Source organism: Haliaeetus leucocephalus, unplaced genomic scaffold (genome assembly GCF_000737465.1).
Source record: "Haliaeetus leucocephalus isolate CR32 unplaced genomic scaffold, Haliaeetus_leucocephalus-4.0 Scaffold228, whole genome shotgun sequence".
NCBI lineage: Eukaryota > Metazoa > Chordata > Aves > Accipitriformes > Accipitridae > Haliaeetus > Haliaeetus leucocephalus.
Genome location: NW_010972664.1, coordinates 11960771 through 11982996, shown reverse-complemented (window position 1 = coordinate 11982996; position 22226 = coordinate 11960771). Strand labels below are relative to the sequence as shown.

The window sequence follows — 22226 nt, the reverse complement described above, 5'->3', positions numbered from 1 at the left end:
TCTCCAGGATCCCGGGGAGGGCTTTTGCTCTTGTTTTGTTCACTTGTACTTTGAGCTTGTTTCCTGGCACCCACTCCTGTAATTTGACGTCAGCCGGAGTACTTCAACAGTTCTGATGTGTCTCTGGTTCGCCTTTCATTTCTCTTTTGTAGGCTTAGAGCTCTGAAGCCCCTCCAAGAAAAAAACAGAAACCACCCTGGAAGATGAGAGCCTTGCATGGGTATCGAAAGACGTTTACGCTCAACCTTTGTTTCATTATGACAAGTCAGTGTCCAAAATCAAAGCGTGCTTATTACTTCCCATCACTTGCTTATAATGTGAGACCACTGTTTTAGTAAAGTCTGTTCCCAGACTGCAGAGAAGAGGAAGCTGATAGATCACAGGGGTTTTCAGCCTCTGAGAGAGGTAGTTGACCGTCATGTGCATCTGTGAGGTCCCCAGCTGGGGAGCTGGTAGTGATACTATAATCACAAATTACATAGGTTGAGTTTTTGAGTCTGGCTTTCTTACCACGACAGAGGTTGCCACTGTAGTTAACCTTTTAAATACAACTTTCTTGAGAAAATGGAGGGTCTACTGAAGCTACCACTTCTTCCAGAAAACCATGACTGTCAATGACTAAGGCATGGGCAAAGGAAGCTGCAAGTTATTTTATTCATTTTTTTAATTAAACGCAGTTGAAATGGCATTTCCCAAAGGTTCTGGGCCTTTGCAGAATTTGTGAAAATGCAGCAAAATGAGGCTAATTCTCTGATGTAAAGTTTAGGTAGTAGACTTCTGGGTATTAACAACTTAAAAAAGGAAGAAAGAAATTCAGCAGAAGCCACCCCTGCTTCACCATCCTTCCCATAATCTAGAAACACTAGAAAGTAGGCAAGTTTCTCAGTGCACACTAAAATTCAACAATCCCATCTCTTTTACTGGGGCAGGTGGTGTTTTAGAACAGGTTACATGAGAGAAAATGAATGTAGCCTCTGAGACTGTAGCCACAAATCTGTGAATAGTGACTTCATGGATTACCTTGAGCTCTGAAGAACTGTTGTCTGTAAAAAGTAAACACCTACACACCAGCTGGTGTGAGATGAAGTAGCTCCATGGATTTTGATGATGCTGAATCCCTTTGTGTCAGGTGAAAATCTGGCTCTTTGTGACCACAAAGCGAACAGTGCCGAGACCTAAAGAGACGTGGTCTCAGTTCCAGGTCTCGATCAAGACATGTGTCAGTGCATCTAGCTACATGCAGAAATGCTGTGTATGCAGTAGGTGTGCCTTTTTCTAGATACTACCCCAACTGAGGGATAAGTGGTCCACAGAAAATATTATTAGCCACAATTTCAGATGGAAAGATATAGATAGATGGTTAATAATAAGTTTAAAAGATGCTTATTAGCCAAGGTAGTCTGATTTTAGGAAATGTTGAGTCCCAGTGCACACGTCTTGCTGGGATGGACTGGAGAGATGGTCTGTTAGTTACTGTTGGTTTCTAACTGCAGTGTCATAAAGTTCCTTTTTGTATGCTGGTAGTGTGCTTGTCGAATATGCCTGCCTGTGAATGCCTTTCCCCTTTCCAAAGCTGCAGTGTGAAAACTGAGTGTGTGTGATTCACTACCAGATGACAGGTTTTGTGTCTCAGCAGCAGAGGTGGCTGAGCTGCAGCAAACACCGCAGCACTGCTGTTGAGCCGAGTCTCGGTAAAGCCACGTGCAGACGTGTGATAACTAGAAAGTAATGCATATGCACTAGCTCATCTAGAAAATCTCATCTGAAAAGAGAACTCAAGTTGGTTTACCCGAGAATAAATGCCCCTTGGATAAAAACTCAGCTGCCATATTGCTAGCTTAAAGCCAGCAAAGTTTTACTCTTCAGTTGTGCAAAATGATCACTCCCGTGTTCTTAGTTAAGTCTGGTTACACCTCATGCCAGGCATATTCTTTACTCCAGACTTCAGTTGATCAAGCATGTCTCCTGACTAAAATCAGTTATACGAGATGCATAATTAACTATACAAGTCCATTATAACATGAACTCCTCTGTCTCAGAGGCCAAGATTCATAATAGTTAGAAGCTCGGCCTCTTAACAGTCTTTCCAATACTGATTATCCCCTGTTGCTTTAGTTGTATTACAGTAACCACGGCAGTACTGTTCCATCCATGGGTCCCCGGAGGTGTGTATGTACATACGAGAAGGCAGAAGGAGGAATAGCAGTTTGAAATTTGACTTCAGGCTAGATATGTAACTGCGGTGGTTAGGAGTGTAAAGGGCACGATAAGATCATCTGTGTGAAACTGAGAGTATGACTGCAGTTGATTTATGCGGCTGACATATGCCACTGACCTGTGTGGATGGAAATGTGAGCTTACGTGGTTCCTGGGCATTTTACTTTTCATTAGGTGAGCAGGAATTGTGCATGAGCAGGCCTGGCCCAGTGTAGGCTTTTTTAATGGAAAATAGTAGTTGCCACTTAAAACTCACAGAAAAATGAGATTTCTTTACATTGTCTGCATTGAGGGACATGGGGTTGTTTTCATCTCAAGCTTTGTAGCTAACTGTGCTGTCCTCTAGGCTCTGATGGTCTTCCTGGGGGATTCTTTTCTGGGTGCCTGTTCTCCTGCTCTCTGCCTCCCCCTGAAATCTGCTCCTCTCTCTTCCCTGGCCACCGTCCGTGTGTCTGTTCCTGTCTCTGGTTCCCATTTGCCCGGGCTGACGTTTGTTGGTATGAAATGGGGTAGGGAGGCAGAGCCGCAGAGACTGTGGATTGAGGAACTTTGTGCAAGGAGCAAGATGGGGAACAGCCCAGTCAGGGAAATGGGTGTTTGCCTCTTCCCTCAACCTGCCTGTGTGCCCGGGCCGGTGCTGTGGTCTGGTCCCAGGGCTCAGCTCCAGGCTTGCATCCTCTGTCCCCTGGTGAGGACGTGGGATGTAGGGAGACCCAGGGAACATTAGCGCTTGCCTGGAGGTTGGAAAGATCCAAGCTGGCAGCACAGGGAACGGCCGGGGTGCAGGGAGCAAGGCTTTGGTGTGGAGCTTGGCTGCGGAGTCCCGAACCATCCTATGTTTCCGTCTGTCTGTGCTGCCCCTTTTTCCTCCCGAGTGCCCTGCCTTAACGGTGCGGGTAATGCAGGTACAGCAGGACCTAGGTGGAGCAGCAGCTCAGGCAAACTGAGGAACAAACATGGTCTGTACACCCTATTTCTTTGGTTTTGGGAGCACTCCTAAAATTTACAGACCTGGCTGCTCTCTTAGGAGGAAAGCAGCAGGAAACTTAGCAATGTAAGATGATGCTTTTTTCTTGGAGGTGCAAGCTCCGCTTCTCACCTACTTTTAGCTGTAGCACTCCCTTCTGCGCTCTCCTCACTGCTTGTGAGCCTTATGAGCTAAAATGGGGTTCAGGTTATTGTGGGGATGTGGGGAAAAGTATCACAAAACAGGTAGGTGGAGGAGCAAGGCTCGGCAAGCTTTTGCTTGATGTAGCAGTCTGAAAAAGTTTGTGGTTTGCCAGAAGCAGTCCCTGGTCTGATAGACATTGGGGGCCCAAGAGTTGGCAAATGAATAAACCTCACGCTATTCTAATTTTTTTATGTCTGTATAAGGAAGCACGCTTTTTGTGGGGGGGAATAACTGGATAAAGTGAAATTAGGATGGTTGGTGTGTTTTACTAAGAGCCCACTCATCCCATCTAATCTTGTAAGAGGCTTGTGTGCTGTGCAAGTTGCTCGGGAGGGAGTAAGCAGTCACATGTCCCTCCCTTGCAAGAAGAGATAGCAATGAAGAGCAATAACATGCTTTTCTGGCATTAACAGACCTTCAGCTCCACAGACCTTGCTATTTTCCTTCCATGTGGGTTTGTGGGTGTAACTGAGAGCTGTACAGCTTTGTTTCTGTTCTTTGGACTTCCTGTGTGACTCTACCTGTACAGCATACTTGGTGCAAAAATAGCAAAGGAAAGACAAGAAGTAGAAAACTACGTAACACAAATCGGTGGCCCTCAGACCATGTCTTAGGGAGGCTGTACAGGTGCTGTACATCTCCCACAGAATTGGGTCCCAAGCCTATTTTTTTTCCTTTAGCACGCTGTCGGGATTGTGGGGTTTCGCCGCACGGCTTAACCCAGTACTGGCTCCTTGCAGTCAGGCGCTGAGCACCGGGTGAACCGTGAGATGCTCTGCTCCCGCTGGTGTCCTGCCCCTCCAGCAGGATGCTACTCTGTAAAATCTGGAGGCCATCCACCGAGCCTTAACGTAACGGGTCGTTGGGTGTGAGGTCTCCAATGTCACGTTATGTTGTTGAGAGGTGCGCTAGGCGATTGAGAAGAGCATGTAGCACCTTAAGTGACATTGTATAGTCCTTCCGGTCAGTGGGTGGTGGAAGTAACAACTTTTTTCTTTTCTTTCAAAAGGCTGTGAAAACTGAGCGATGCTGTGCTTTATCTGAATGGATTATCTGTACCCTGAGGCAGATGGTTTCAGTCAGTGCCTTTTGTTTCCCTGCTTCAAAAGGCACACTCTTTCAAATTGTTTGCTTAAAAAAAATGAACCTACTGCAGGCTCCTGTGCTTCGCGTTTCTACGCTAGCATGTCTGATGGTAAGGTGGTAAGGTACTTCCTGTTTATCTACAAGAATCTCATCTTCCAAATCAAACTTGGCTCTTGGGGGACCTCGTTAAGCCAAGGTTCAGCCTTGCTGTAGGGGTGAAACGAACCACGTTAAGATTTCACTAGCCTTTGAATCTCTTGATGGTGCAAATACTTCTTCCACGTGTGTTCAGCCTTGTTCTAGGTCCCAGTTGCCAGTCGTCATTCTGGGGCAGCTCTGAACAGACCTGCGGGTGCTTTCAGCTCGCAGGGGTGACAGAGGGAAGGCTGTACATGCCCAGATGAATGCACTGCAGAGCTGGTTAGAAACTCAAACAGGTAACCTGCCTGTCCCCAGCACCCCACCTCACCTTCCTGAGGGTCTTTGGTCTCTTCCCTATATGTACTATGGTACGGGCAGGGTATTGCAAAGCATCTTGGAGAACCATATTGCTTCACATGTACTTGTTCTCTGGAAGAATGGCCTTTTTACTCTTTCCCTTCTGCCTGCAAGGCCTGTATCCAGGTCATGGAAAGGAATTAAAGAAGCTTCATGCCTTTTGTTCAAATCCATTTAGGCTCTCCATTGGATGGCTGTCCTTGTTTTTCAGCTTAAGACCGCTGAGGTAGAATCTATTTCAGAGAAACTTTATTTTCTTATTCTGAAAGCTACTTGAGGTCTATGGAGATAATTGTACCTTTATCAGTTGAGCAACACATGCAATTAAAGGCCTATTTCTGGGCCTATTCATACCTAACTTGGTCCAAGTTTCCCAGTCCTTCACCTAAAATAATTAGTCTCTAGCCATACAAAGATTGGCCCACTGAAACAAAAAGAGCAAACTAAATTCTTCTAGAAGATGGTTTTCTACTACTTTTTTTAATGAGGATTATCAATGGTTTACTGGTTAATTAATGATAATTTATGTATTTAAAAAAATAACCCAAAATATCAACATATCTAATGGCCTGAACTAACAACTTGGTGCAGAAACAATTACCATGGATTTTTATCCACACAGATACTGTGACTGACTTCAAAGGTGGGGGGGAGGTGGAGCACAAGTGTACCATAAGCGTAATAAGCCATCTAGCTTACCAAAATAGTGGGGTGAATATGTACGTGCTTAACAGCTCTGGTGTTAGCTGGAATGATACCAAGATGAAACACAAAGATAGAAAAGCCTTACTTTCTTCCATTAACTTGAGCGCAAATCATCCGGTGTGTTACGTGCAGCCTGAGACCTAGCACATCCTTCCTTTTCAACCGTGGTGCAAATTTTTAACCAAGTTAAAGACTCTCTGCTTGCTGCTGTAAACCTCTGGTGCAAATATCACTATGAGTAATTTTTAAGAGCATTATTTTGCAAGAGCAGATGCTTGGTATCCAAGCTAGAGCTGAATAAGTGGTGCAGAAGAAGGGCATGAGTGTTCTTTTCAAACTTCAAAAGGCACCTTGGTCTTTACCTCCTTTTTATCTTCTTTCCCGCAAACCTGAGCATGAAGCATAATCACTTTTTTGTGCCAGCGTTGGGAGGAAAGCTTAGCATGACAGAGTTATACGCAGTTATTTGTGAACAAAAATGTTTGATTTTGATTGGGTCGGTCACTGTTGATCATTTGTTATTTCCATTGATTAATCATGGACAAAAGCAATATGCAGTAACTTGGCTATCCAATCATCCCACCAAGAGAAAAACAGTGTGTGCTGTATTTCAATATTTTCTCACACATTATTTGTGAGAATTCTTTGTAAAAGGAAAACAGCCTTCTCCTTCTGTCTTCCACAAAAACCAAACACACACACACAAGTATTCACTTGATTTTGGTTAATAATAGCTTTAGACATTAATGGTGCTCAAAGAACTTTGCAAGGAGATAGAGTGAACTGGAATGACAAACTGAATCCTTGGAAGGATACTCTTAGAAACTCAGAGAAAACTTGTCCCACAAACATTCTTAGCTTTTACCTGGGAGAAATTAACCTGACTCAGTATTATCTTCCTAACAAACAGATCCATTTTGCATGTTTCTATCCTAGGAAAACCTTCCTCTTCTCCTCTTTGTTTATATTCAAACCATAATTAAATCAAAGTCAGACTAGAAGCAGAATCCTGGGAAAAGGAAAAATAAGAGAGCTGATTGTTTGTTTTATTCCCCCATTTAAGAGACAAACACACAGTGCAAATACCCGTCCATTGATACGGGCTGTGTTTTGAATTCTGGCATTACAGGGGAGCATCCATAGGTTCTTCTTAACAAAAGGGAAGTCTTCCTGAAAGAAAAAGGAACAACATCCCGGAGGGAAGCTAGAACTGGGACTGCATGCAAAACGGCTGTCTGGAGAAGTCCTTGCCATGTTTATTTATTTACATTAATGGAGGCATATTCTGTAAAATCGTTTTCTACAGTTAGTGCCCTTCTCTGGCATCTTTCTGCAGAAGCAGAATGATCTAGTGCAGCATATGTGAGGACGTCTGGGCTTTCAAGTAAAACTGGGATGGAAGGAATAACAGGATCATTGCGAGGTGCGTTAGGCGCTGTCCTCTGAGCGTTCCAGGGAGGGACAGCGTTGTCATAAACTGTGTTGCTGTGCAAGGCCTGCATTGGGCTAGCCATGGAGCAATAGTAAGGTGAGCAGCTTTCTTCTGAAGCTTCAGTTGTCCCAGCAGCTGCTGGACTTCTGACCTGCAGAGAACAGAACAGGGTACAGCTCTGTGCATATCTGGCTGTTGCCAGTGCTCCTGCTAAATACGAGGCGTGTAAGATTTTGTTGAAGTTGTTTTATCCCCTTAGAACTGCTTTTGAGCACAGATGAATTGGATTCACCTGGTCACTGGATTTCATATTGATCTTTGAAATAAAGTTAGAAACCATTCTTGTATCTCATGCCTTTCTACATTTCCCTTCCCAAACTCTCGCATCTTCTCTTGCAAGATGCCAGCTTAACACAAACTGATTCATCATTTTGTGAGAGCTCTCCTAAGCCACTCATTCAAGGTTTTCCCTTCTCAGTTCATGAAATCTTTCTCATTTTTCACCTCCAAACCCCAGAGTACCTTTTCCTCATTGCCCCCATTCTCCCATTTCCTGATCTCTTGCTTCTTATCCTCTTTGTCTTATTATTTTCCACAGAAATCTTTCTCCTTCTCTAAAATCTGTAAGTTCCTCTATAAATTCATCTCTCTCTAATGAAGTCCTCTTTTGACATCCATTTTTCTAGGAACTTAGAATGTACTGCTTTTAATTTTCTTGCCTCCAGCTTGCCTCTTGGGAGCTCTGCAACCTGTTTGGTGCCCTTTGATTCCTGCCAACACTACCCCTGTGACTGACAGCTGTCAGCTCTAGTCACGTCTTTTGTGTTCTGCCTTCTGCCCATCTAATTTCTCTGAAACTGATTGCAAGACCTGTGTGAATTCCTGCTAACCACATATGAAAGCCTTTCTTTTAAATTATTTTCCTTACTCTTTGGGTCATTTTTTCTCTTACGCAGACAGCCCAAACCAGATCAATGAGGTGCTTTAGGTGCCTAAACTCTTACTGGAATGGTACTTACAAATTAATACGTTTTAACAGGAATTTAGATGCCTGAAGTACCTTTGTGTTCCTTCCCTCAGCTCAGCCACGGTGATATCTCACACCAGGCAAGCTGTGCTGTTTGGGTGCCAAGAGGGTCACTAAATCTGTCTCTGATTCTGTGCCACGTTTTGTACTACACAAAGATTTGTTCTCAGTGCGTGGTTATGCAGGATGTGGTCAGGTTTTGATGAAGAAAAATTTAAACATACCAGGCTTTCTTTTCTCTGTTGGGTTAATGGAGTTCTCTTTTGCTTTGCTGGGAAAAAGAAAGGGAAAAAAAAAAAAGTTTCAATAAATCAGCAGTGAGAAGGCGCCTTTCTGCTTATGGAGGGAGTATTAATTACTATAGGAGTCCTTGCCTTGTTGAGTGGACCTCAAAGAATAAAAATCTATTTCCAAACTGGATTTGGGAATAGCTATTCTGGTAAAAGCTAACCAACACAGAATGATATATTTATAGAATAAGTTTCTGTGTTCCGCAGAGCTCTTCTGAATAGGAGCAGAAAAATTCTTAGCGTACTTATGGCCAGTTTTGTCTGTGTTCAGTGAACTGGGTGGGGAGGAAAAGGCAAGGAAAATCCTAAAGCCATCCTATGAGCAAACATGTTAAATTGTATTGGAAGATAAAATAATTTCATTTTCCTAAACATAAAAAAAATCCATGCAATTATAATAGGCAAATGCGAGATCACTTAAATTAAGATATGGGTGACTGCAAGTTCCATTCTTGATTTAGGACATGGCAGCTGTGTAAGTGTTCGTGTAAAGCAGGAGAGATTGCTAATGTAATTATTCAGTAATTTAGAGGGAAAACTAGGAATATAAAACATAACTGGATAGGGCTTGACTGCGTTTGCATGGCTAAAACTCTTATTTGTTTCTAACTTGATTATTTGCAAAACAGGAGAAAAAGTTCCAACTGTTATAAAGTCTGAGATTTTTATTTGTTCTTACTTTACTTCCATCCCTTTGTCTCTGGAAGGGAACAATACATGGGGCAAATTAACTTCATAAAGATTCAGTATCCTAACTGGCACATTTGGCAAGGACATCTCAGCAATCAGTTGGGGTAATTATTAGGGGATTTTCACAGAGCTTTGAATGCAATTTCTGTGAAGCTGTGAAAAGGAGTGGAATTAAATGCATACTAGGCAAAAGTTAGATGGTAAAACTACTTACCATGGTACCTCCTTAGACACCAAAACATGCATACAACAATGAATGGACAACATAGACCCACGGATGCTGAAGCATAAATAATGTGCAATATCTTGTAGTTTCCAGATCCTTGGGATTCTTCCGAGATGCTAGTGGTATCTAAAATTGCATTAGCATGTATTAGCGTAGAGAAATGTTTGACTGTTTTTTTGGTGTTGTTTTGGTTTTGGGGTTTTTTTTTTAGCATTAGGTCTTTCTGATGCAACTGCCTTCTTAATGTACTTAAACATTCTGTAACTTGGTATAGCATATCACGAGATAACCTTATCTCCGTGTCTCCATGAGCATTCTATGAAGTGTGAAGATACTGGAAGGAAAAGTGCATGGGAAAATGTACTTGATGAATGATGCATGGCAGAAGGCTGGCAGAAACAAAGAGAGGGTCAGAATTAGAGCACTGCTCTGAACTTCCAATATATTTTTGCAATTGTAATTGTGAACAATAACCAACTGTGAGTAAAAACCGTATTTCAGGTTGTGTTAAAGTGATGGTATAGCATGATTCCTAACACTTTGTAAGTATAAGCCAGATATTACTGGAGCATGTCAGAAGTGTAGAGTATACCACCAGGAGGTAATTTGATTGGCTTTGGCCCTTTTATGCTGAATGCTGGACAGTCCTAGCCTTGAAAACTGTGACCCTTGAGAGACTGTATTTTGTTCGAGTGGGAAGAAAGCAACTGTGGTTTAGCAATGAGTTTAAATTTGTCTTGACTGCACAAAACACTATAACCAGAAATTCATAGCAATACAGATTAGTTCCTTTCTCTTAAAGAGGAAATAAGAATCAGAACTTACTTTCTGGTGAAATTGTGATAAAGTTTGCAGACTTTTCTGAAAAAGAAAAGCACGACAGGGAAGTGAAACAGCAACCTGACATTTTGCACAGTAGTAGTGTTCTCTGCACCACGTACTCATGTCTTCGCACGGTTCCCCTTCAATCTGATGACAGAAGAAGGAACAAAATGCAACAAGCAAAGGGTAGGGTGTTTTGGGGGGAGGGGGAATGATATGCTGGTCTCCTACTGCCAACAGAGTAATTCTATCTTTCAGACTTCTTTGGCATTCGAATAAAAGACCATCAGAACGTATTTCAATGGAAACTTGCATCATGAGCTGGGCATATACTGTGTCTGCTAGCACATTACAGCCATAAATTTTGATGTTGCTCCCTCTGTTGCAGCATTTCGTGTGGCAATAAACAAGGTTTTAAAGTTCATTAACTTACCAGGAGAGGAACTGGCCACAGAACGTTACAACTCAGTTGCTGGGGGTCAGTGGGACACTAAGGCCACACAGATCACTTTCTAGCTGCAGAGCAACATTGAGGAGCGCAGACATGGCTCATCGTAATCTAAACTTGGCATCCCAGCTGCCTAAGTCAATGTGAAGGCCTCACTTGCACTTAAGATCATTTAAAGCTATTGTAATCTTTCCCACTCCTGAACTTCTTGGGGTACAAAATTATACTTCCTTTCTGTTTGTTGCAAGAGAGATCATTCACAACAAGGCGCTTGAATTGCTTTGTCCTCTTTACTGTTGTGTGGCCTCATCCACTGCTATTACCCAACCATTTGCATACTGTCTAGTCCGCGTGATGTATAGCCAGGCTGTCCTCCCACCATCTTTTTTTGCTCCAATTGATATTTTTTAATTATCAAATAGTCCACTAACGGCTGTTTGGTGTTGGCAGCTTTGCTTTTCTCTTCCAGATCCTCCTGTTACTTATTTTGTTCTTTCCTTTTGTTTCTATGCTGCCAAGAGGCAGGATAGAGGCATTAAGGAGGTGGTAAGTACCAGCACAACTGTGCTACCAGTCAAACATGTTGGGAGAAGCCATTGTCCAGCATGCATGAGCTTTTCTGTACGTGGCATCCTTTTGTTTAAAAGGGCTCTTTCATAATATAGGGGCCTCACCTTCAACAATAACCTGTATTCCATGGCTCTCACTGGACAAATTGTTCGCTGTTGCTCGACAACGATAAAGTCCACTGTCATTCTGATGAATTGAGAGAACCTCCAGAGTAAACACGTTGGACTTCCATTCTGCTTTGCCCACCTCCAGCTGCACACACCTCTCCACCTGCATCTTGCACCACTGCATGACTGGCTTTTCCTTGCAGTAACGAACCGGGCAGCTTATAGTCAAAGAGTTCCCGACATAAATTTTGTACTGGGAGTGTCTTTTAACTTGAATTTCAACTGCACAATTGGTGGCATCAAATCCTGAAAGAGAAAAAAAAGGTAACAAAAATTAGAGAGGGGGGGGTGTCTGCTATATACTCCCCGTAACACTAGTAACAATTTCTCTTCTCTCTCATTACTTAAGACTTCCCTTGTCTACTTGCAGCAGATCTGATCTCTATATGGGACAGTGACAGCAGATAACATCAAGACTATTGGTTCTTTCATTTTTAGGAGGATTGTTAAAATGCACTTTCTCCCTCTGATATGATTTTTTTCCCCCCTTTTTTCTTTATCTCAGTCAAGTTAGAAATTTAATAGTTTGGAAAGAAAATACGTAAAATACACATAGCAAGTTTTCCTGTGTCATCCTTCTCACAGACCTTTTCTGTTACTTTTAGATTTACTTCAGATTATTGTTTGCTTCACAATTCTTGTTAACCTACAGAAGTAAAGGCTTTTCTTTGGTAGAGGTTTTTTATAATTGTAATATTGAAAAGAATTATATTTAATGCAAATATACCTTGTCTCTTTTTATTTTTGTTACATTTTTGTTAAACAAGTCAGTGTTCAAGCTATGGTAAGTCACCTTAACTCTGGGTCTTGGTATTGAATGTCCTGACCTTTTATTAAAGATTCATGTTTCTCGTGGTGCTTTATTTCTCTGGCTACATCAAAGTAACAAAACCTCTGATACGTATGTGCTCTCTATGTCCCTGCCCTGTCTTACAGTAGAGTGCTTCTGCACTGAAGAGAGTGATTGCTCACAAGTCCAGAGAAAGAAATCTTAAATAGATCTGTACCTCCTCATTGATAGAGGGAAGTAGAAAAAATGGTAAAGTACTGTGAAGGGAAGTTTTATAGGGGGAAGAAATGCATAGGGGAGGAAAGAGCAGTGTGAGGAGCAGAGGGGTCTGTCTGTCAGGAGCCAGTGCTGTTTGAAGGGATGAAGCCTCTGGGCCCCTGGGCAGCCAGGGCACATAGCGGCAGCACCAAACGCCTCCCCTCCACCGTCAGCTGGGATTTCTTATGCATGTGATATAGCAATCCTTGTGAATGCCTGGATAGTATATTCAAGAGCTTGGGATGACCAGATTAACAGTTTTCATTTATGACCTCTAGTTTGCAAGTCTTTTCTCTACAAATCTCAGACTACTGCACTCCATAAATAAATTGTAGAGCATTCGGTAATACTGGGTTTTGAGCGTGTGTTCATAGCCTTCTTTACAGCAGAGCTAACGCTTTGCTGCTGTTGATTTTTTCGGTTTGCTTTCTTTAAGGCGGCTTTGGGAATGGGCGTCTAAAAATTAGGTGGCTCTCATCTGCCTCTAAACCTAAATCTTTAATATTGTTCTCATTTTGCCCTATCAAATGTGCCTGATCTTGCTTGATAACGAGGAAGAGGCTATTTACTGTAAGGCTGTTATTTGCAGCGACTGCAAGAAATTGTGGTCTCTGATGTACCTCTGCCAGGTGCGATAGAGAAACTCATCTGCTCACAGGACTTGGTATCCTCGGAAGCTTCTGCTTTGAGGGGTCCGAATCTGAAATCATCCTTATATACCAACTTTCCCTTAGTCAGGATGGCTTTAAATGAGGCTTGAAGTGGCAAAAGCACACAGGTAAGCAACTTGGATAAGGACTTTAAAATTGGCCCTTGCAGAAGGGGCAAGTGGAAGAAATTTAGATAATTTGGATGGAGATGAGAAAATGAACAGGAGGACAATAGCTCTGGGTATAAACAATGTCTTTTTACTAATGAAAAAAGTCTGGATAAAACCCAAGGGGAACTAGAAGCCTTAATTCATTCAATATCCCTAAGAAGACAAGGAAGGAGAGCAGCAGAATAAAAACAGTTGGGTTTGGCAAAGAAAGCTTTAGTAAGTTTGGAGACATGGGAGATAAGAACCCATCAGATGTGAATACAAATGAAAAGGACATAAACGGAGTGGGTGGTCCATCCAATAAATTATGAGAGTACAAGCACTAAACATCTGCGCTACAGCAGTGCGGTAAACTACTATCTCAGCTAAGTCACGAGCAAGCTTTTCACTGAGACAAGAAGGAGGCCTCCAAAAGCATAAAGAAGGTCAGGTTATTAAGGAGGGGCATAAAAGAACAGAGCAATCATTACAGAAGTCATGGCAGAGAATGAGATGCACTTAGGAAAACATATCAAGTGTAAGTGTATTGATTGTAAAACTAAGAAAACATTAGTTCACTAGTTAGTGGCAAGAGAAAGGTATCAATAGGTTACCAGCAGTAAATTAAATTTACCAGATAAATTAGATAAATTATTTGTAACAAGGCAGGCTCAATTCAAGAGGGACATGCAGTAACCTTTGTGTTCTGCCAAGGACTGGTAAGTGTAGCCAGGTCTTGTCCAGTCTTTTGCACTGCTCTTCAAGAAAGAAGGGGGGCAATGCTTGGAGTCTCTCCAAGTTGGAAAGAAGCCAGCAAATACAATGAACACGATAAGAAGGCCATAAAGGAAAGCTTGAAATTCTTGGGGTTGTTTCACTTAAAGAAAAGCAATGAGAGGAAAGCACATAATAAAATCATGAAAAGACAAAAAAGAAGAATGAAATAATCTGGATTTTCATGTTTCTGTTAGGTATGGGGAGAAATAATGGGCTAAAAGTGAAGTAAGGAAGGTTGATTACATAGTTTGAAAGACTTCCTAACTGTGAAAACAGTAATACTGGAACTGGTTTCTGTGGAAGCTTGTAGACACTGAATCACTGAGCGCCCTGAGGACTAGCCTACACTGACATCTGTCAGGATAACATAGCTGAATTTGCCTTCCAACCTACCAGTGTATGCAGTCATGTCGACAAGTTCATGGACATCAGATCCATAATGGATACTGAAAGGACTCAGGAAAGATGTACATGCTGACGTCCCCAGTGCAGCTGTTCCATTGCAGGGGACACAGGAGAGGAAGGGACCACAGAAAGTGGCTGTGCTCACGTGCTCTCCCTGAACAGCCTTACTTCTTCTTGCTGCCAGAGACAGAGCACTGCTCTGTGTAGGCAGTACAGCATTTCTCACGTGGCCTCCACCGATACACAAGATCCACTCTCTGCCACAGCATTGCCTCAATAGTAGGTCCTGATTATAAGTAAAGATGCGGTGTACAGGAAGAGATATTCTCCCAGGGACCATCCATCTGGATGCAGTAGCAATAGCAATATATTTAATATAACATTTAACATATTGTATGATATTTAATGTGAATAAAATAATTAAATGTAGTATTTATTATATTATACATCATATATATTTTTTTAATGCAATATATATGATGTGGCAATTATATCGTGATAGCCACAGTTCTAACAGGTAGAGCTTGGCCATGTTCACAAGGTAGCATTTAGGTGTTAGGTCAGCATGTCCTTCCTGCCCAGTCATCTAGTCCCTTTTCTGCTCCCCTCAGTAGGTTCATTCTGAAAGACATATTTTTGGTGTGAAGCAGGATCACTTATCTTTCACTTAGACTCTTCCATTTCTGATTAAAAGAAAGCATAATTTGGTTTCAGGCAAGAAGGTCATAGCTACTTTGGTCATACTGCAGTAGCAGCACATGGTTATCGATAGTCTGAAAATGGAAACTAAAAGCTCAAATTAGAAAGTAGAGGTTTCAATTATTTCAGCAATGACTGCCATGGAAGATAATGCTTCAGGAAGTATCTATAAAGCTTGGATTGTGCCCTGATAGCAGCCTTCTTTCTGATATAGTCTTATGTAACAGGTATTTCCAGAAAGTTGTGCAGGTCTCTGCAGAACAGATATTTTCTGATATCTTTCATCTAATTATTTTATCATATAGTTTTATCTTTTTCAAAATCTCTTTTGGGAAAAAAAACCAACCAAACACCAAAAAACACCACCCCCCCCCCGAGCCCCCAAAACAAACCCCAAAACTTTTCTAGAAGGTCCAAAAAGTCCAATTTCTCGCAAAGCTTTAAAATAGATTTCAGTGACACTCTCTCATTCAGCATCATTATTAACCAGGGAGAGGGGCAGGAATTGTTGTACCTCTTTCATTCTTATCTTTTTCCCGTGCAGGGATGTCATGTTTTCCTTGATTTTGAATCAACTGGTGCTTTTACAACAAAGTATACATCACTGCCTACTGTCGCTTTTGGAAGAATGACCTGATGAGCATTGAGCAAATTTTGTTCATCCAGCAGCATTCGCTTGGGACAGGGTACAGTCACAACCCTCATGAATTCCGATGAACATTAATTGTGTAAGCAGTTGGAAGGGAAAATGTCTTATCAATGTTAAATATTGCTCTAAAGAAATGATTGCCTTGCACTGGTCAGTGAAACGTAGGGTAACACTCGGTGGCAGAACCTCCCAGAGAGAGGGAACAGGGGTGATACTGGGTGCAGAGAAAGTTTTGAATTACTCTCCGGCCACATCCTGAGGGGGAATATAGAAACTGCCTGAGCAGAAGCCTTACTGAGGTCTGGATATACTTCTAGAGTAGTTTTTGTGCAGCCTTTGCTCTGCAGGTGAGCGGTATAAGCAGTTCAAGTGTTATATGCGTGCACTGATACCACAACAAGAAACTTCCCTCCATACCAGTTCCTGCACCACTACCAATTAAGCCATAAGGAGCTATTCCACTCCTAACAAAGGATTTACTTGGTTTGTTTTAAAAAGAAAAGTTCCTCTGACATTCATATTACTTGTATTACTTTTGGTCATATAGTATATTTTTAAAAGAGTTCAAATAAAATGTGCTAGTACATCTCTCAGTCAGGTGAGCTTGAACAGTGTTTCTCCTTTTTCCCCCAAGCACTTATGGCAACATGTGCCACAGTTTTGCTCCTTCATCTTCTGGTGGTGATCATTCATTTCTGGTGGTGATCATTCATTTTTGGTGGTGGTCATTCACTTACTAGTATAATTCCAATATAATCAGGTCTGGTTAAATTATGTTTCCAGAGCAAAATTCCCTGCTGTTGAGCAGGCCTGATTCCAACACCCTTGCTTTCTCCAAAAGGTTACCTATGGAATGTACCGCCGAGCTTTGGGAACTCCACGTGGGAAAACTTGTTCTGCACTGGCCACCCAGCGCAGCAGTGTCACTGCCTGCCGCGATTTCTGAGCAGAGGAGCCCTCCTGTCCCAGGGCCCCTCAGAGGCACTTTCGGATAGAGGTTTGCGTGGTTACAGATCCACACACACCTGTTGGTGCTTGGCCTCCGTTCCTGGCTGCTGACGCAAGTGTAAGTGTTTGGCAGCCTCCTGTCAATTAACCCCAGCATATAAATCCTCTTGTTCTTTTCTCTTCAAATAAGTGGGGGTTGAGGCTACTGGCTTTCACTTGGTCTTCAGTTTCCTCTAGTTTGTAGAGGCTTTTTTTTTTTCTTTCTTTCTTCCAGTGTAGCTATGGACTTGATAGTAGAAATTTAGCTTACTGAAAAATGATTTAATTTTCTTAGTTCTCATTTGTGGATCCCTTGGAAGAAGCCTGTGGGTGCTAGGTAAACATTGCTATTTTATTCAGTAATTTTTTTTTTTTTTTCTCTCCTGTCAGTCAAATAGAGCAATCTTTTGAACTTCCTAACCAGGAGCTATATGAGCTACTGCTTGCCTTTCAGTGTGTATGAGAATTTGTAGACCATCTTCAGAGCCTGCAAAAGGGCCTTCCTTTCAGAGGCTTAAAGCAATTGGACTTCAGGCTGCCTTTTAATTATTATTATTTTTTAATAGTTACAAGACAATGCTTGGAGCATGAAAAATAATCACCATTGCTTTTGTATGTTTCTGTGACTTGTTAATAACTGATGACTGACTGACTCGAGCTTTAGTTTTTCAAATTTTTGCTAGGAAGAAACCTAGTCCTTGGCAAATGTTATTGTCTATTTGGGGACTTTCTAGAACAGAAGAGATGAGTGAATAAGAGTTAAACATTTTTTCTCAGGCTTTGGGAAATTCTTAGTTTGAATTATTTTGAACTTCAATAACTAAAAATCTGGGCTAGAGAAAGCCTTTTCCTATAATCTGGCCTTTTATTCTCTGGCACCTCGCCTGGCAAGAAACTTTAAGTGGATAAAAAGCAGTGGAGAAAATCCTTTTAAAAACAAAAATATTTGGGAACTTTTTTATATAGAATAAAATATTTAAGGCAATCTTTTAGAATATCTTTCACAGATTTCCTGTAAGGGCCATTTGGCAAGAATAGGGGTCAGTGGAGATTTGGGATTAAATAACAATATAAACCATAATATCCTAGAGAAGGAGGGATTTTTTTTTTTTTTTTAACAGGGGAAAAAAAGATCAACACACCTGATAATGAGAGAGAACCTTTTCTTTTCATTGGTTGTCATTAGAAAGACAAACATAAACTTCAGTTAATGAATGAGCACAAACGTAGCTTGGTGTACTTTTCCTGTGACAGTGTAACGTCTTTCTATATGCTACCTCCTGTGGCTTATAGAATCATTTAGGTTGGAAAGGACCTTTAAGATCGAGTCCAACCATCAACCATGCCTACTAAACCATGTCCCTGAGCACCACATCTACGCGTCTTCTTAAAGACCTCCAGGGATGGTGACTCTGCCACATCCCTGGGCAGCCTGTTCTAGTGCTGGACAACCCCTTCAGTGAAGAAATTTTTCCTAATATCCAATCTAAACCTCCCCTGGCGCAACTTGAGGCCATTTCCTCTCATCCTGTCACTAGTTACTTGATAGAAGAGACCAACACCCACCTCACTACAACCCCCTTTCAGGTAGTTGTAGAGAGCGAGGAGGTCTCCCCTCAGCCTCCTCTTCTCCAGACTAAACAGCCCCAGCTCCCTCAGCTGCTCCTCATAAGACTTGTGCTCCAGGCCCCTCACCAACTTGGTTGCCCTTCTCTGGACACGCTCCAGCACCTCCATGTCTTTCCTGTAGTGAGGGGCCCAGAGTCAATGGTAGAGACACTGTCTGCCAATTATATTCTGTATGTGCAAGGACTTTCCAAGATAAATTTAACTACTCTTTCTTTAACACTCTTATGAGCTGAGACCTGCAACCAGTTACAAGGTCTTATACTGAGTCTTAAGTTTTCAGTGTCACATATATGGGTGGTCATGATGAAAATCTGAATGTGCAGTTTTCAAGAGGGTAGAAGAATCTGTAACATATAGAAGCTTTATACATCAGCTTCAAACCTGCACTCCTTGGTAAGATTCAGATTGACTAAACGTGCATTTTCTTTTAGATCACTTGAGAGCGTGTTCCTGAACAGACTGTGAGAAGCCAGGCTCTATTGCACCAAGAATTAATTTGCACAGGTAAGGAAAACCTTCCGTACAGTGTACGGCCAGGACAAGGATTTCAAATGGAAGCATGTATTCCATAATTTGTACAATAGGGAAATACCCATGACGATACTTTCTTTTACAAAAAATTATTTTAATTTTTTTCTCATTCTTATTTTCTAGAAAACATAGTCATGACATGACTCATTAAGCAAACAAAAGAGGTTTAATGGAGATGGCTTTCCATTTACCGAACTCAACCCATTAGTAGAAAAATAATAGCTAAAAATTGAGCCTTCCAGTCTTTGAATTATAAATGGTGTCATTCACACCTGGTCATCTAAGAACTTGGAACAACTCCAGCAAACCAGGGCTTTATTAACTGAAATTTTAGAGGCATTTGTTTTCAAAGGGATTTATCTTTACTTTGTTTTTCCTTCTCTCCTCCCCTTAAAAAAAAAAAAAGGAACAAGGGATGGGATAGAATACAAGTCATATGTATCATTCTCTGAGGCAGATAATGGCTGAGGTATAAAATGTCAATTATTCCCCCCAAATAAATGTCTACAGTTAGTTTTGAATCCTACGTTTGGGTCTGTCTGTGAACACAGTGAAGCACTAGTAACGGTTTTAACCCGGGTCCAATGTTCTGGGAAGTTTCTGACTAGGGCCATAGCACAAAAGCTACACCAGAAAGGGCATTGATTTGTTGGAGTTTCACATTTAACGCTGAGATCTTCATGACTTTGTTAATTTTAACAATGAAAAAGGAAATGGGCTGTGAGGAGGACTCATGGAAAAATATGCTCCCTTCTTGAATTTAGGTCAGGTGTATTTGGAAAGAGAAGTGCTTCAGAAGACATATTAAGTGATACATGGATAGGCCTTTTTCAGACTTCTCCGAGCTTTAGGGAAGGCTTTTCAAGGAATGATGTCAAATTTTATTTTAGTCATTTTACATATTTATATCACAATTTGGATTTTTTGAGGATGTCATTTCACTAACAGAAATTTAATTTTCATTCTCTGTCTCTCAATTTTTCCCATGTCACCTGAGAGATACAGGAAGGTACTTTTTCTATTTACTTGGTGTACAGTGAAGGATTCTCTGGGTTTCTTGTTGTTTTTCTGTGGGGTTTTTTTTCTGACAGTGCTAATATTTGTAAAGCTGACCTGCTTGCTGAGGTAGCTGACAGAGAGTTGCGTCATTTTTTAACTACTTCTTGACGAAAGCTGTGTAAGTCCAGAAAACATGCCTTTATAGTTTGATGACTGAAACTTGAAGACGGAACGTTTCTGTTTAGCCGAACGTTAGCACGTGCAGGCTGTCCCACGGAAGGTCTAACAGCAGGGCGTTATCGGAGCCGAGCACCGTGCCCGCCATCCGTGGGCACCTGCGCGCATGCTCAGGTACTGGCTGGGGCTTCTTGGAGCGAGGGCAGGTTTGCTGGGTTTTACTTTCATTGGGATGAAATGCCTTGTTCACTTCGCATATGCTGTCCAGGCAGCAAGGACCACTCTTTGTGAGACCGCATGGGAACAAACCGTTCTTTGGTGTTACAAAGGAGACGGGGTCTAACTGGAATAAAGTTACTGGGGTGAGGTGGGGAGAAGGTCCTTCTGCTTGTGACTTATCAGAAACAAGCTCACTTCTCCTTTCCCAATTTAGAAAAGATTTGCTGGTTATTGTCTTTGTGTATGAAATCCAAGTGGTTGACTTTGTTTCTGTTAGGAGTAAGGGAAACTTTGGATAGATTTGCAATGTACAAAGCTTAAATAATTTGGCTTCAATTTTCAGCTTACTTCAAAATAAAAACCAAACAAGCTTGGAAAACTTATGGCTAAAATGTAATTACATTAAAAAAACATTTACATCATGGTTCTGTAGAGATTGACTTGCAAAAGTTTTCTCTCTGTAATGCTCCTATAAACATGATTCTGATATTTGTAGTAATATAGGTATATAGAAAGAAATAGCATTGTTCTCAGAGGAACCCAAGTAGTTCTGATGTAGATCAAAAAAATAAAACCTACTAAAATAAATTCTGTGTAAACAAGATACATGCTGTTAGTAGCATAACAGAAATTACTTTCTGTTTTAAAAACAATATCTAGGATCCTGGCAGATGAGTACGGAGGGTTCGTCTGTGTATTAACTATACAGGAAGATGCAGAGAGGTGATTGTGTGAGGGACTAATAGCACAGGCAGACATAATAAAGTGAATAGAAACAGTAGCTAACTCTTACAAGAAAAGAAGATACTTCCATTTAGGGTACAAAGGAGGTTATCAGCTCTAGATACACCCCCTTCAGAAGCATGTTAGTTTATTCATTTGAAAATCAAACGTAAAGCAGTTCAGTAGCTGCCCCGAGCTCAGATCACACCCTGATTAAGAAACAGCTGCATCTAATTGACCTGGTAATTCATGTCTTTTAAGCTAAATGTTTGGGTTTCCCTTCCCAGGCAGATGCTCTGAATGCTTGTTTAACCTTTCCTATTAGTATTAATAATGTGCTTTATTCATAAAAACAAGGAGTGTCAAAAGATGCTATATATTTGCAGAGTTAGTCATGCATGTCAACTAAGCTTCACACAGCCAATTCAATTTGTTTGTGTAATTTTAGCAGTGCCTTGTAACAAATGTTATTTTGATCAATTTACCAGTTGATGTCGGAAATGTGTCAACAGCAGCTGAGCGCATCCATTACAGTAGAGTATATCCTTTCTGTACGACTGCCTTCCTTTCAATACTAAGATTTGTGTCTCCTATATGATATTAGCAGGGCGGAACTTGAAACAAAATAATCTGCAGTAAAAAAGTTAGGAATATACTGGGCACTGTGTAGTTCTCACATCAGTCTAAATTAGGAGAACCTCTCTAGTTAAAAACTGTGGAGTTCAAAGTCGAAATTGAGATGAAAATTAGATGGAGTTAAGTTAAATAATTGAAGGTACACTTGTCTGGTAAGGACAATTTGCTGGATCCAGCTCAGACCTAGTAGGATTCCTGGATTTCAAGCAGAGGCTTGAATGCTGCCAAACCCCTTGAAGGCAGAGCCTTTGGCCACAAAGCAGGACGTATTTGGTCCCCGAGTGCGAGAGTTCTGGTCTAGACCATTACCTAATATTTCTCAGTTATTATGATCATCATCTTTAGTTGAATTAGAAGTCTCTGATACGGTAATAAAATAAGACACAGATTATATACAAGGTACACTAAGCACTGCTTTGGTTTCTGTTCTCCCCCCACGATGTTTCATAACTACAGACAGGTTAAATTGTAAGACCACATCTTACCGTAAACTTGATGGTTGCTCTCAGCCAGCATTACTAGAAGGATGTACAGTAAGATCCTTTTTATCAACATGAGTGGAGGAGCCTTCATTCTCTGGGGATGGTAGAGAGAAGAGG

The 22226-nt window shown here is 41.4% G+C and overlaps 1 protein-coding gene across 1 annotated transcript; it reads right to left on the bottom strand.

Moving 5' to 3' along the window:
- Positions 1 to 6933: 6933 nt before the first annotated feature.
- Positions 6934 to 22200, bottom strand: BTLA (B and T lymphocyte associated). Its single transcript, XM_010567292.1, has 6 exons — positions 22113 to 22200; positions 11287 to 11595; positions 10168 to 10203; positions 9331 to 9468; positions 8361 to 8407; positions 6934 to 7260 (listed from the first exon to the last, which is right to left on the bottom strand). The coding sequence occupies exons 1-6, from the start codon at positions 22198 to 22200 to the stop codon at positions 6934 to 6936; spliced, it is 945 nt and encodes a 314-aa protein (XP_010565594.1).
- Positions 22201 to 22226: the final 26 nt, after the last annotated feature.